General features: G+C 33.1%; 1 protein-coding gene across 1 annotated transcript; it reads right to left on the reverse strand.

Annotated features, from left to right (window-relative positions):
• Positions 1-5535: 5535 nt before the first annotated feature.
• Positions 5536-6245, reverse strand: LOC147791401 (uncharacterized). Its single transcript, XM_087126428.1, has 3 exons — positions 6068-6245; positions 5939-5991; positions 5536-5835 (listed from the first exon to the last, which is right to left on the reverse strand). Exons 1-3 carry the CDS (start codon positions 6156-6158, stop codon positions 5683-5685), a joined length of 297 nt encoding a protein of 98 aa, XP_086982554.1. The 5' UTR covers positions 6159-6245; the 3' UTR covers positions 5536-5682.
• Between the last annotated feature and the right edge of the window lie 7741 nt (positions 6246-13986).

A 13986-nucleotide genomic window follows, 5' to 3' on the forward strand; every position in this document is an offset into this window, starting at 1 on the left:
TTGCGCTTTGAATGCTTGATAGATGTTTTCACCTCGTTGAACAAGTGTGATTGTGTGCATGATTAGTTGTACATAAGCTTCAGATGAATGAATGTGTTATCCCTCCCTACAGAGAATGAGAAGTACGCTCGCCTCAAGTCTAGGGTGAAAACGTAGATTGGCTAGGCCGTGACTTAGTGTAATAACCCAAATAATAATAATAATAATAATAAATAAATAAATAAATAAAATCATAAGTAATGAAATAAATAAAGATATAAATAAATAAAATCATAAGTAATGAAATAAATCAAGATATAAACAAATAAAAATAATTATAAAAAAAAAAAAGAAAAAAGAAAAAAAGAAATAACATTTTCCCCGTTTCTCTCCACTAACTCCTCATCCCTCTCCACAAAATCATAGAAAGCAGAAGAAGATCTTTTTGCCATTTGCATCAAGCTCACACTTCCTTACTTATCTATTTTCAACCCATCCTTACGTCAGAAAGTAATAGTTACCGAAAAAAACAGAAAAACAACCACGGTCAGATTTGCTTGAGAAAAAATAAATGAGAAGGATCTTAACCCAGTTAAGATTCACTAGAGATTTAGATAGATCTGATCCATAGGTATATATTAAATCTTCATTTTCTTTTATCCTATTTTTTTTAGAAATCACAGCCAATTATAATTAGATCTTCATTAAATTATTACAATAGTTTAATTTTGAGTTATAAACTAGAGGTAAATAGTAAATCAGGCCAGATTAATAATATTAGATTAAATTTATATAAGTAAAAATTTGTGAATAGAAAATATTGAGATAAGGAAAGATTTGGAAACAGAGATCCACATTAAAAAGGCAACAGAGAGTAAATACAGATAAAAAAAAGGAAAAAAGGAAGATTCACGATTAAAAATCACAAACTAAATACAGAGAGTAGTAAAGCACAGCACAGAATAACTTAAATAACTCTGTCTACTTTTTTTTTTTTTTTAATAGAACAGTAACCATGGAAAATAAGATTTTTAATAAAAATATAATCATAGATATATAACATTTTAAGACTTTTAACACTAGAACAATGTAAATTAGAGAAATAATTTTACAGAGTTCAAACTTGAAACTGATGTCGTGGGCTCACATAGGTTGACTTGGATTTTAAAAGATAGAATCGAACTTTCATTAAGGATATATTCGTGACAACCAGGTAAGTGGCTTTACTATCGGCATGGTTATATTTGATGTTGACACGTGCCTGTGGTTCTGCACGTGTCATATATACTGATATGTTTGAATTATCTGTTAATCGATATGCTTATAATATGTTATGTATATGTTATAACATGTGGATAATAATCACGGGAGATAGGATACGAGAAGAATGCACAAAACGAAATGGAATGATAGGAGTAAGGTGCGTTCATGAAACGTTAAGGTTAGGTTACATACCGAAGTGCTATGGATATGAGAGTTTGATAAAAGAATGTGGTTAGGTTATGGGTAGAAAGGGATAGGTTTGTGATAGATTGATAGAACGATAGTATGTATGATATGAGGACTGAAGAATGAGAAACGATATGATATGAACGATAAACGATATATGAAATGATATAAAAAATGATATGATATATACAGAACGTAGTCGGGTTGTATTAAATGATAATGAAAATGGAAAAATGTTGGGACCTCATGCATTATGTGTGCTCATGCATTGGGGGATACCCCTATTCCATCACGAGGGTATGGACGCGTACATCCATTAGGCAGGCGAAGTATTATTATGTTTTACATAATGCTGCCGTGATGGTTACTAATTTTAATGGGTGTCAGCAGCAGGAGAGCTATCGGAGAAGGCTCGTCCGACAAGAAAAGGGGCCCAACGGTGTGCAAACTATCTAGTGAGCCCATACCCGCACGTATGGGCTGTGTGTAGAGTATATGGTACACATCCAAGCTGCCCATTAGAATAGTGCCGTAGGAAAAATAGACTGATATGATAGGTCCGGTCATTGCATTCGCATGTTGTTGCATTTAACCCCAATAGTGAAGTCACTTACTGAGTATTTCTTTAAATACTCAAGCCATGTGCTACTACATTTTTCAAATTAAGGCAAGACATTCCTGTACGGCTGACGACGGCATCGCAACTCGAGACCATGGCACATGCATATGGTAGTCCTATTATTTTCTTAGACTTAGGCTAGAATAAGATGTTTTTATTTAAACATTTATTGATTTTATTTAGTCTTTTATTGTGTCATTTTTTAAAGTGTTTTCAAATAGGTAAGTTCATGACAGTGATTTAAGTTGAATGTTATATGTTTTTGAAAGTTTAAATGAAGTATTTTCGCATTCATGTTTATGACATGTATACAGTAGGGACCTTAAATTAAGTAGAAAATTTCGGGTCGTTACACTTAGGATGGAACGACTCTAGAGGTCTAAGCATAGTGAAATCGTGAGAGACAATCAGAGGTTGAGACCCTAGAGCTCCTACCACAACAAACTCGGGTTGTCATAATTGATGAAGTTGGAGACGTGATTTCTTGTCAAGATCACCAAACTACCCTAGAGCGTTTAGAGGCTAAACAAAAAATTAGAGGTAAAATAACCAAAATGTTCCTAAGTTTAGTTAAGATATTTCAAAAATCAAACACATGAGGCCTTGGGTGTAGATATTCAAACTATGTCACTCGGAATGTGAGAATCTTTGGGCATAAGTTTTCAGATGGTGTCGCTGAGAACGTAAGAAGCCTTGGATACATATTTCTAGATTACACTACTTGGAATGTAAGAAACCTTGGGTGTAGGTTTCAAACTATATCATAGAGAACACATGAAACCTTAAATGACAATTCAAACTACGTTGCTTGGAATTCAAGAAGGCTTGGACGTAGATAAAAATTGTGTCGCTTGAAATGCATGAAGCCTCGATCACCGATTGTTAGATTCATGACTGGTACCATAAATCCTAGGAAGTATTTTAGGGAATAAAACAGAAAAAAAGAAAAAAAAAAAAAGAAAAAAAAAAGACTAAGGTCGAGAACAAGAATTAGAATTAGAATTAGAACATTTATCAAGATCCAAGTTATCAAAACTTAAAAATTAGAACCTTAAACCTAAAGTCCTTAGATCATAATCAAGGTTAAGACCTCAAAACTCAAAATCAAGGTCTTGGAACAAGATCAAGATAAGATTCAGAACACAAGAACAAAACTTAAGGGCTTAAGTTTTAAGGACAAGAACAAGGATATGACAAGAAAGAGTATCGTACCTTGGTACACCCTAAAGACACGATTAAGAGCCTAAAAGTAGGTTACTTTTCGAGTCTTTATACTCACTCCATATTTTTCATGTTTTTAAGACGAGAGCGTACTCTAGAGTAGGTGTCATAGACAGGTCTCACCCCTTTAAATTTTTTTATTATTATTTTAATGTTTTTGAGTTCGTTCCTAATATTGTGTTTAAAACTACTTTTTTTTTAACTCTATTTTGATATAATGTAAATATATGTGTATTATATTTTAATACTTCTTGTTTTGATTCGCGAAATTTTTTATGTCTTTTATGTACCTATCGAATCAACTTTAGCTACAATTAGTGCTTTGGACAAGCTTGGAACTTGGGTCATAACACATATGATTATGAACTTAAAAGTAGCTAGTTACTTAGCTTTTGTACTCATTCCTATTCTTTCTGGTGACAAGATGGAACTGGTCAAGAAGAAGCAGATCTGGAATAATTGTCATATAGATCCACACCGTGTTTTAATTGTTTTAATGTCTTAAGTTATTTTTTCACCGGGTCCAATGTATTCAAACTTTATTTTGAGTTTATCAATAAAATGTATTTATGTTTTTTTTTTTAAACACAAACCTTTTTACCGTATTTTACTATTTTTTTTTTTTTTTAAGTTTTAAGTTAGTCGCAACTCTGAGTCAAAAATCGGAAACGTAAGTTGTAGATTGATTAAGTGGAGGTCAAAGTTGTAATGTATACATAATATATGTACAAATCCTTCACGCCAAAGAATGACTGATAATTTGATTATGACTGCTGATTACTTCATCAGTTCATTAATTTATTATTAAACTGTATAAATCCAAACATCATTGTCCACATATTTTGTTTTAACCTTTTTATTGCTCTTGTCTTACATTAAAATATATTTCTGTGGTTGAAAACGTAGGAAATGTTTAATAAAGTCAAAGTAAGGCCGTCATGATATGAAGGTCCAACAACACATTAACGCGTTTAGTTCGATCAAGTCAGGCCTAGGTGGCACGTACACGAACTCGGCTGGTAGGTTTACGTGCGCGTGTTTGGATTGTGTGTGGGGAAGTACCATATATCCAACCCTACCCGAAACCGGAAAGAGCTCAAGGTCATGCTATGTTGTTTTAAATGACAAGCCTCATCATGTAGTTTGCATTACTCAACCCCAACAATGGAGTTGGTATTTCTTACATTTCACGGTAAAGCGCCCATATATGGACGGTGAATGCTTAAATGACCATAGAAGTTAAGATATGATAGTTCCTTCCCTCGAATAAAGTACACTATAAGACTCCCTCGAGGCCCTGAGGCTTATGGAGCTAAGCTCTCGAACAATCTCCCCTCTAAAGCCCTCGAACAAAGGGTGAACAAAGTACACCCTTTATTCGATACTTGAGTTACTTTTTGACTACATCTTCGAGCTCACCACCTTTATTGTTATGGCTAAGTTTAGGACATGACTCTAATACCATGTTAGGAATCACAAATCTCCATAATGGTATGATATTGTTGACTTTGAGCTTCTCCAAAAGGTCTTATACCAATGGAGATGTATTCATTTATTTATAAACCCACGATCATTTCCTAAATTATCGAATGTAGAACTCACTCCTAACAATCCTCAACCATACTACTATGTAAATTTACATGATTTATCAAATATAGTTTTTAAACACGACTCGAAGAAACCTTTGAATCCTTCGTTATCTTGAACATTTTACTAAATTTCAATTTTTTTCATGTTTTATTTATTATTAGCAACTAGTATGAGAATATATACAATGAAGAGTATCACAATATTTAACAAATGACTCTAATACCACTAATTAGGAATATTAAAAAACTCTAAAACAAAAAATTTTAACTCACAAAGTTAAGAACAAAACTTTAAGAGACAAAAATATAGGTACATCAGTTATTGAAAGCTGAAAATATGGTGTATGACCAAGAAGAAAAAAAAACATCAAATAGCTACACGTGGCAATGTTATATAGATTTCCAACAACAATTGGTTCTTAGATTATTTTATGAATAGAGATGTCTATGATTCTTCATAATCCAAATCCCAACATGTTTTTGTTTATACTAACTTTAAAATATTATTAGTTTAAGTCAACTTGAATTATTAATAATTGCATATAAACAATGATTCAGGAAACAAATACAATATCTTTTTTTACCAAAAACAAAACTATTTCTTCACCAAAATGAATATGTTCATGGGAAGTGACACAGATCATCAAAATAATATCTTAAAATTTAGACTCAAATTCATTTACAAAATATAACTTATCAATTTTTTTAATTAAAAATATATTACATCTTAAAGTTCATTCATTAGAACTACAATAATTAAGCCAAACAAGTTTTTCCATTTCTAGAATTTGGTAATGCATATGTAATAAACAGAAGGAAAATTAACTATGGTTTGGCAGCAGGAGACTTTGGATCGTGGTGATTGTTTGCTCCTGTGCCAGGATAGTCATTGTTCTCCAAAACCACTCTTCCTTCAGACAATCTTTCCACAACAAATTCAAGCGAATCTTCACCGCTTATCTCCAAATCTCTCGAATCCTACAAAATTTGTACAACAAAAAACGGTTCAATTTCTCAATCACACCTGTTTGGATGCTGAGAAAATTATTTGAAATTATCTGGAGAAAAAACAGAGAGAGACCTGGAAAACGGAAGGTTGGGCAGATGGGTCATCAAAATTTGATTGGAGGATTGCTGGAAGACAAGAAAATTGAGAGATTGATTAGGGGAAATCAGTAGAAAGTGAAAGAAAAAAAGGGGAGTTACTTACTTGTGGTGGGAACAGCGGTGGAAGAAATGGGAAAGGCGAAAGCCAGAAAGAGAAGAAGGAAGGTGAGGGAGAGGAGAGGTTTGTGACCCATTTTCTTTCTTTCTTTCTTTTTTTTTCTCTTTTTCTCTTTTTCTCGGGAAACAAACAGAAAATGGGAAGGACGGTGGTTTTGCAAGTAAGACCCATGTGAGTGAGATGATTTATAGAAAAATAAAAAACCCTCTTTATTTTTTTTGGCAATTTCAAAAATAATTAAAACCACACCTCCCTTTCCACAAGTCAACTTTAGTCACCAATTTTTTTTTTTTTTTTTTAATTTATAATACATCTTTTAATTTTTAATTTTATATCCAGTGTCTAATCAACTTTTCAAAATTTTATAGCTATTCATTTTTTTTATTATTATCTTTTTTTAACACATATTTGTTTTCTCATTTTTTTTTTAAAAAATATTTGAGCTTTTAACCAATTATAATTTTTAGAAATAAAGACAAATTTTTTAGAATTACTTTTTTTTTAGTTTAAAAATTGACTAATTTATTAAAATATATCTAAAAAAATGAAATTCATGCTTAAAATGAAAAACTAAAAGCAAATGGTCATCAAATGAAGTATTAGTTTTTTTTATTGTTGTTGTTCCACGTCTATTAGATTGAAAAATTTTGGTGTTTGGCTCTAATATAAAAAGAGAAATCCCTTTTATTAAGTCACAACAATTGGTTCGTTTCATCCCACATGGGAGATTCGGAGCTAGTTAGAAAATCCATGGTTTGACGCCTTCGATTCAGCCGTCTACTAATTTGGCTCAAGTTTGATATTTTTGGACCATCTTCCTTGTGGTTCTAACACTTTTAGAGACATTTTAGGCTAGGGTGACTACTATTTACCCAAATTAAATTATTTCAAGCTTAATTTAGATTATTTTATGCAATTAGTTGAGCCAATTGTCACAGAATCTCATTGAGTGGAATTAAATTTCAAGGAGCAGTTTCAAGCTAGCATCAAAGGAGCGGAGCCTACACGTGTCATATTTTATGATTGTTTGACGTGTACTATGTTATGTGATGACTTATGCTATGATATAAATTATGTTATGATACAAGTTTTTCTATGTTATAAATTATACTATGCTATGACTTTGTTATGTTATGAAATTATGTTGTGATATTAATATTGTACGATACATGAACTTTCATATGTCATTATGTTAACATGTTCCCTCTGTGTCTGAGATATTGGTAGGTCAGATATGTTAATCATGGAAGACATGATAAATATTGTATGTGTATGTCTCTCAGAAACACTATGTCATGAAAAGAATGAAGGTATGAGTTGCATCATAATAGTATGTCATGATTTAAAGTTACATGGCTGCTATGTTACGTATATTGGGATACTTCCCCTTTATGCTAATACAAACGCATACACTATGATATTATGTATACTGTGATATTATGTTCGTTTCGTTTCTTTCCCTCTGTGGCTTTAGATAGTGTGAGTTATGCTAGTCAAATTGTGGGTTTATGTTGTGGGTCATATGTAGAGAAATGCTACACATCTAATTTTTCCTGACGGAAAGCTAGAGACCAAAGCCATAATGTTTTATAAAAAGATAAGTCTCATCATCATTGTATGTAGTTACATTTTCCGACCACAACAATAGGCCTAACTACTAAGTATCTCTTTAAATACTAAAGTCACGTGCTACTTGTTTTTTTAGGTGAATGCAAGATACCATTGTACGGCAGCGTCTCTATAGAGACCATGAGAATGAAGTTAGGACAGTCGCTTCTCATTTATGTTGTAGACCTTAGGTGTTAGACTAGGGCATTTTCATCATGAATTTTACGAATGTTTAATTCCATGACAACGTTTCATTAAATGATTTTTCACACATATTAAACATATCATAGTGGATTTGGGAGATTACTCCAAAGGAGTCTAAGTTCAAATCAAAGCCTCGGAAGACTCCAAACTCGAACCTTAGGTTGCGAGACCCAACCTATAGCTTCAAAATGCATGGTCCACCTCGTGCTTTAGCCAGTTCGACGTTTGGCCCATCCTAGACGCATGTCCATTGTCAATACCCGTAGCCTATTTAGAGGTTGTGCTTCGAAAATCTTCTTATCTCAAAACATTTCATAGGATAACATAACATATCATGGCCTAACACAACTATATCAAGTATATATCATGACATTTTTTAGCATACCATAATTCATCGTAGCATAATATGACATTTCATTTATATTCTAGTGTTACTTTACATATCTTGACATATTACATAGTGAAACGTATTATATCATCAAACATACAATACATATGACACGTGCAGACCACTAGACACACATATACGATCTTGAAAGCGCATATCATCATACTGAAAGCAATTCTTCCAACTGAAGCTACTACGACCCTATTATGTTAGTTTATTGTTGTTATTTGAAATTTAATTCTACATGAGGAGTCCTACGGTCATAAATTAAAATTTTATTGTTGAATTGACTTACCTAATTTTTCATAAAAATAATTTAAACTAATTAAATTAGATTTTAATTTAAGATTAAGAAACTCCAAGGTTCAACTCACACTAGAGACCCTCCATCCAACAACATGCGATGAGTTCATGAATGGTAAGTAAAAGTAACTGTGATGCGATCTCCCTGTGCGACAGCATCTCTGACGAGCAGGTGGTTGGCGCTTGCGTGCAATGAACGACATCTTCATCTTTTCCACCGACGGAAGCGATCACCAACGATCACTATATGTTCTGCACAATGCCACACCTTCACGCCCACACCCACCGTTGACCCACACAGTCCTTCACCAACATTGGATCCCATGGATTTTTGGCGGCACTGTGAGTACCGACTCACTGGTGACACTCGAGTACACTCCAAAATCGTACCCTTGTCAAAATAGTCTGCGTAGAGACTCATGAGTTTCAGGTGCCACGTACGTCAACGTCAATCACCTTCTAAGGACCACAAATCATTTTAGATTTCAATCCATACTTCAAACAACCCTAATTATCCATTATTAAATATATTTGACCGTTTATAAATATTTGCCTTACATTAAGCTTAATACGAACTTTTACCACGGGAGTGATTTTAGCAAATATTCTCATTATATCATAGCCTTTCGGGTTAACAACTCTAATCCTTTATTTTCTATGGCTTCCGAATCCTCTTATCATATTTTTTCTTTCAACACGCTAATTCATATGATCACCATCAAACTTTCTTTCTCAACTTTTTTTTCTCTAATTATCTTCTTTGGAAAAGCCAACCAAGAGGATAGGTTGATGGAACTACGATTCTACTACCTCGCTTTGAACTAGAAACCTCCTCAACACTCAACCCCAAATATTTTGCATGGAAAACAGCCGATCAATGGCTTCTCTATCTCCTCTCTCTCACCAAGGAAGCCATTGCTGTCGTCGTTGGCCTCTCCACTGCACGTGACGTTTGGCTTGCGTTGAAAACTACGTTCAGCCGTCATTCGAAAGCTCGTGAACTGAGACTCAAAGATGACTTGTCACTGATGAAATGTGGCGCTAAACCTGTTGCTGAGTATGTCCATGCCTTCAAAACAATATGTGACCAATGGCTTCAAAATATTCTCATCCATAGCCCATAGAATCTAGATTTGTGAGTACAAAATCAAAAAAACATGAAATAACAAGCAATCAAGCCTTTTAGTAAGAATTAGTAGGTGACCCTTCATCTAATCTCCATTTGGATTGATTTAATGTAATGATCCTACTTCTACTAAGGGTTTAAATATCAACAAAACATTTCAAACCTAGTATCAAATAGCTTTACTAAAATCTTATAATACTAAATTAAATGTTGAAGCAAGACCATACTTGACTATCTCATTACCGCCACAATAAGCACAATCACCACCAAAAATGACATTTCCCTTATAAAAAAAATAAATAAATAAAACGTTGAGTATTTAAAAGTACTCAATAAGTGGTGAGTAAAAAATGAAAATGCATGCAACATGACTATGATATACATTACTTCCAAACACATCGACCCACTTTATAAACTTCGGTTTCATACTACCTCAACTTGACTTTGAGCATCCATACACTTGTGTAGTCGTATGTTATGAAACTTTTTAGAAAACAAGACATGTAGATCTAATTATCCAAAAATCCCAAAAAACGATAAGGAATCAACCCAAGAAAAATATTTGGAACACATTAATTTGATGATCAAGATCAAAAGTAAAGAAAATTTATTTCTAAACTTATGGTACGAATCACTCCACAAGATAGCTTGATCAAGACTACTTGCATGCAAATCTAAACACAATAAATGTAAATGAACAAGCTCATGGGTTAAAAGCAGAATATGCCACCTACATTTTAATATCCAAAATCATTCTACTAAACCAACAACATGAATAACTATTTATAACCTTATAAATAAACTTAAACTAACCTATGGTAACTCAAAAGTGTAACTCTCATGCCCATCTATACCAATAATTGACCACTAATTAGTTGCAACTTTAACATCTTAAAAATAATACTATAGAATTGAAAAATACAATATAACCTTCCTTAAATTCAAACATGTATGGTACAATCTTGTCATCCACAATGATGTTTTTGTAGTATGATTAAGACACCTTATTTTGTATCACGTACTCTACAAAAAGAAAAAGAAAAAAAAAATAATAATTCATGATTGTGGATAATCGTGACTACGAGAAATAATTCGTTATTGATACTGCCTCACATATGTATGGGTCTTACAAACAAAAAAGTAGCCAGTGATATAAGTTTTCATACATAAAACAATATTCATAACTAATGTGATCTGTGTTATAATTGCACTCTTATGACGACGGAGCAGGAATTGTGCGACATTTGTTCTAATCTGAAAAACAAGTCAATCACATGGAAGTTTGACTTTACGAACAACCTTGACGTATGATCGAGCATCAGGTCATGTTTGAAAGAAATATTTTAAAAAACATGAGGAAAACAATGTGCTGAAAAAAATTTGAAAAAAATCAATGTTATAAGCTAAAAATAAATAAGCAACAACCATAACTTCGATAGCATATAACCAGGATAGAAAGAATTTGACAACTAGTCACATCTCCCCTCTAGTACATTTTGGGGCATTTTAGCCCTGACACATGTAGACATGATTTCGGTGACCAGTCATACACCCTCGTATTGACAGAACAAGAATATTAAAATCTTATCTAACGTGAAAGCAAGTAAAGGAGGTTTAGAACGAGCATGCGGCCATGGACAACATGTCCCGAGCAAGTATGACAGGGACATCCGACACGCGACCACATGAAATACACCTTGGACAAGCATGACAATGACATCCTCTCCAACTCAATTGATTGACTTCTTTGTTAACCGATCCATCTATGTTAGCATTGAGGAGATTTTTCTTATCTAGCAAGAAATGTTGAAAACCACTTCTCTATTTGTTGAATCTTTGCGAAATTCTTCTTCATTCCATGAGGTCATACCACCTCCTTGTGCTTGGTGTCTTCTTGATCGAGATAGTAATGTTTCAAGTCAATGACGTGGACAATAGGACTAGTTTGCATCCATTGGAGCAATTAGATCTTATGTGATGCCTTTTAAAATTTTATATCCTAAACTCGTAAACAAATTTGAACCGTACCAACTTGAATGAAATTTCAAATTTGTTTTTAATTGCCTAGAATGGTTAATAAGTAAGTAGCTTTGATAGAGGACTTTAAGATTAGGTTGAACATATATAATCGATTTTTGCTCATCTCCACCAAATAATTGATACATGGGTTAATTATGGAATTGACATAGTAATATAGATAGAAGAAGGTGGAGAAATGATGAGAAGATATGGTGTAAGTTATGATTAAAAAGGAGAACCTTAGAAAATGCAAAAATCCCAACCCCACTAAATACATAAACGACACAAATTTCAGTGTCATCACTTCATTTGGATTTAAAGTCAATTCAAGAACGCCCATTTCCAACCATACAAAGTGCTTATTCCTTCGACTTTTGGAAACACACGTCCTTCCTTTCCCATTTACACGTTTCAACAAAACCTTTCCCTATTAAATATTTGACAATCTACTTGATATGGATAACCCCAATTTGGTTTGGTCTAGTTTTTATTTCTATGCTATAAAAAACTAATGGATCTAATTATAGTTAGGCCTTCTAGCTATGAAATTAGATCAAGTTAATACCATAAATGGATACCTCCAGGAAGTTAATGAACTTGCTTCCATTTCCAACACCTTAGATCGATAGCAAACTTATTGTAATAGAAATATATTAGAACGATAACTTGAATGATGTTTACATAATATATATCTATCTCCTTTTGAAATTTTTAAAAAGAGATTGTGATAATCTCTACTATTTTTTTTTTTTATTATTTTTATTTTTTGATAACTTTGAACTTATCTTCTCATCTATGGGTGGTATTTGTTTGGTTGTCCATTCTTTGTAGATTAGCTAATAGGGAGCAAAGCACATGTGCACTATGCAAATTTATGAATATTTTAGGGAACAAGATATCTTTAAGATCACAATGGCTAAGATTTTCAATTTTAGAGATGGATCCATAATGTACACAAAGAACCCAATGGATTAAACAAACCGTTGTTGGGGTTTTGATGGCCTTTTGCCTAAATGAGGATGGGACATGTGATAAGATAATTGTAGCGATTTGACTTTACGGTTCGATATTGTCTACTTTCAGTATAAGCTCAACTTATAAATTCATGATCATTTTCTAAATTAATGAGAGTGAGACTCTCTCTCAACAATCCTCCCCTACAACAAATTTCATTATAGAGCCTCCCATGAAGTTTATGGAACCCTTGAATAGCCTCTTCTTAATTGAGGCTCGGAGTCCTAACAAAATACACTTAGTCACTTTTGTCCACTCTGAGCTAAGCTCTCATATTTTTGCTTTGGGTTTCCCCAAGATGACTCGTACCAAATGTAGATGTATTCCTTACTTGTAAACCGATGATCAATCTCCTAAATTAACTAAGGTGGGACTCCCTTCCAACAATCCTCAACAATTATGGCATGCATTTTGATAATTTTTTTTTTCATAAACAATTCGCTTACTCGGTTTATCTCATTATTAAAATCAAAATTTGAGAAAATGAAAGAGATTTTTTCATAATAGAACAAAATTATAGTCCAAATTGGGATCCCATTATGTTTACAAATAAATTTATAGAATTTAAAATACAACTTCAAATTAAGGTAAAATAAAACTTCGAACACAAGTTGAAAACATGCTAACATCGACCTCATGGTAGTTGGAAAAAGTTGAATACTCAGCAAATAGCATCTCTAATGATGTAAACATGCATACACACGAAAACATGCAACATGCAACTGTGGGGCTTGAATCTCAACTATCGAAACATGTCATTTTTTCTGGGTAGTCAAGTGGACAATTAATCTATCTTACTACGTTGCTCCTCTAGTGGTGCACAAATGTGAGTCTTGAAAGACTTTACCACCCACTTGTAGGAATTGATATCTGGTTAGTGGTGTCAAACCTCACCATCAAGCACCTCATGAAAATAAATGATTAATTGCCATAATAATATGTAAGGTATAAGTAACAATAATATAACTCTACTTTTGTGAGAGTTATCAAAGCTCACACCTAACTGTAAAAAATTCTAAAATAAATCATTGTAGAGTTCAAGAATTTATTGACAGGCGAATTTTTTAGTTGGCTTTGTTGATATAGTTTAGATAGGAAAAAGACACGAGAGGGTAGGGTTGAACTTTGAAATCCAAGGCTTTGTTCTCGAAACTCCTTTCCACCTCCTTGTCACATATTCATTTTTTGAAAGCTAGAACATTCGCATAGAGGAGTATCTGTATCACACATGTGTTGAGGATT

Source organism: Cucurbita pepo, chromosome 8, assembly GCF_057944985.1.
Source record: "Cucurbita pepo subsp. pepo isolate OVF chromosome 8, ASM5794498v1, whole genome shotgun sequence".
Taxonomy (NCBI): domain Eukaryota; kingdom Viridiplantae; phylum Streptophyta; class Magnoliopsida; order Cucurbitales; family Cucurbitaceae; genus Cucurbita; species Cucurbita pepo.

Excerpts from the sequence above, each read along its gene's own strand:
- LOC147791401 (XM_087126428.1), bottom strand. The coding sequence starts at position 6,158 with ATGGGTCACAAACCTCTCCTCTCCCTCACCTTCCTTCTTCTCTTTCTG. Across the intron at positions 5,992-6,067 it reads CACCGCTGTTCCCACCACAA|CAATCCTCCAATCAAATTTT; the intron begins GTAAGTAACTCC and ends CTTGTCTTCCAG. Across the intron at positions 5,836-5,938 it reads CCCAACCTTCCGTTTTCCAG|GATTCGAGAGATTTGGAGAT; the intron begins GTCTCTCTCTGT and ends CAAATTTTGTAG.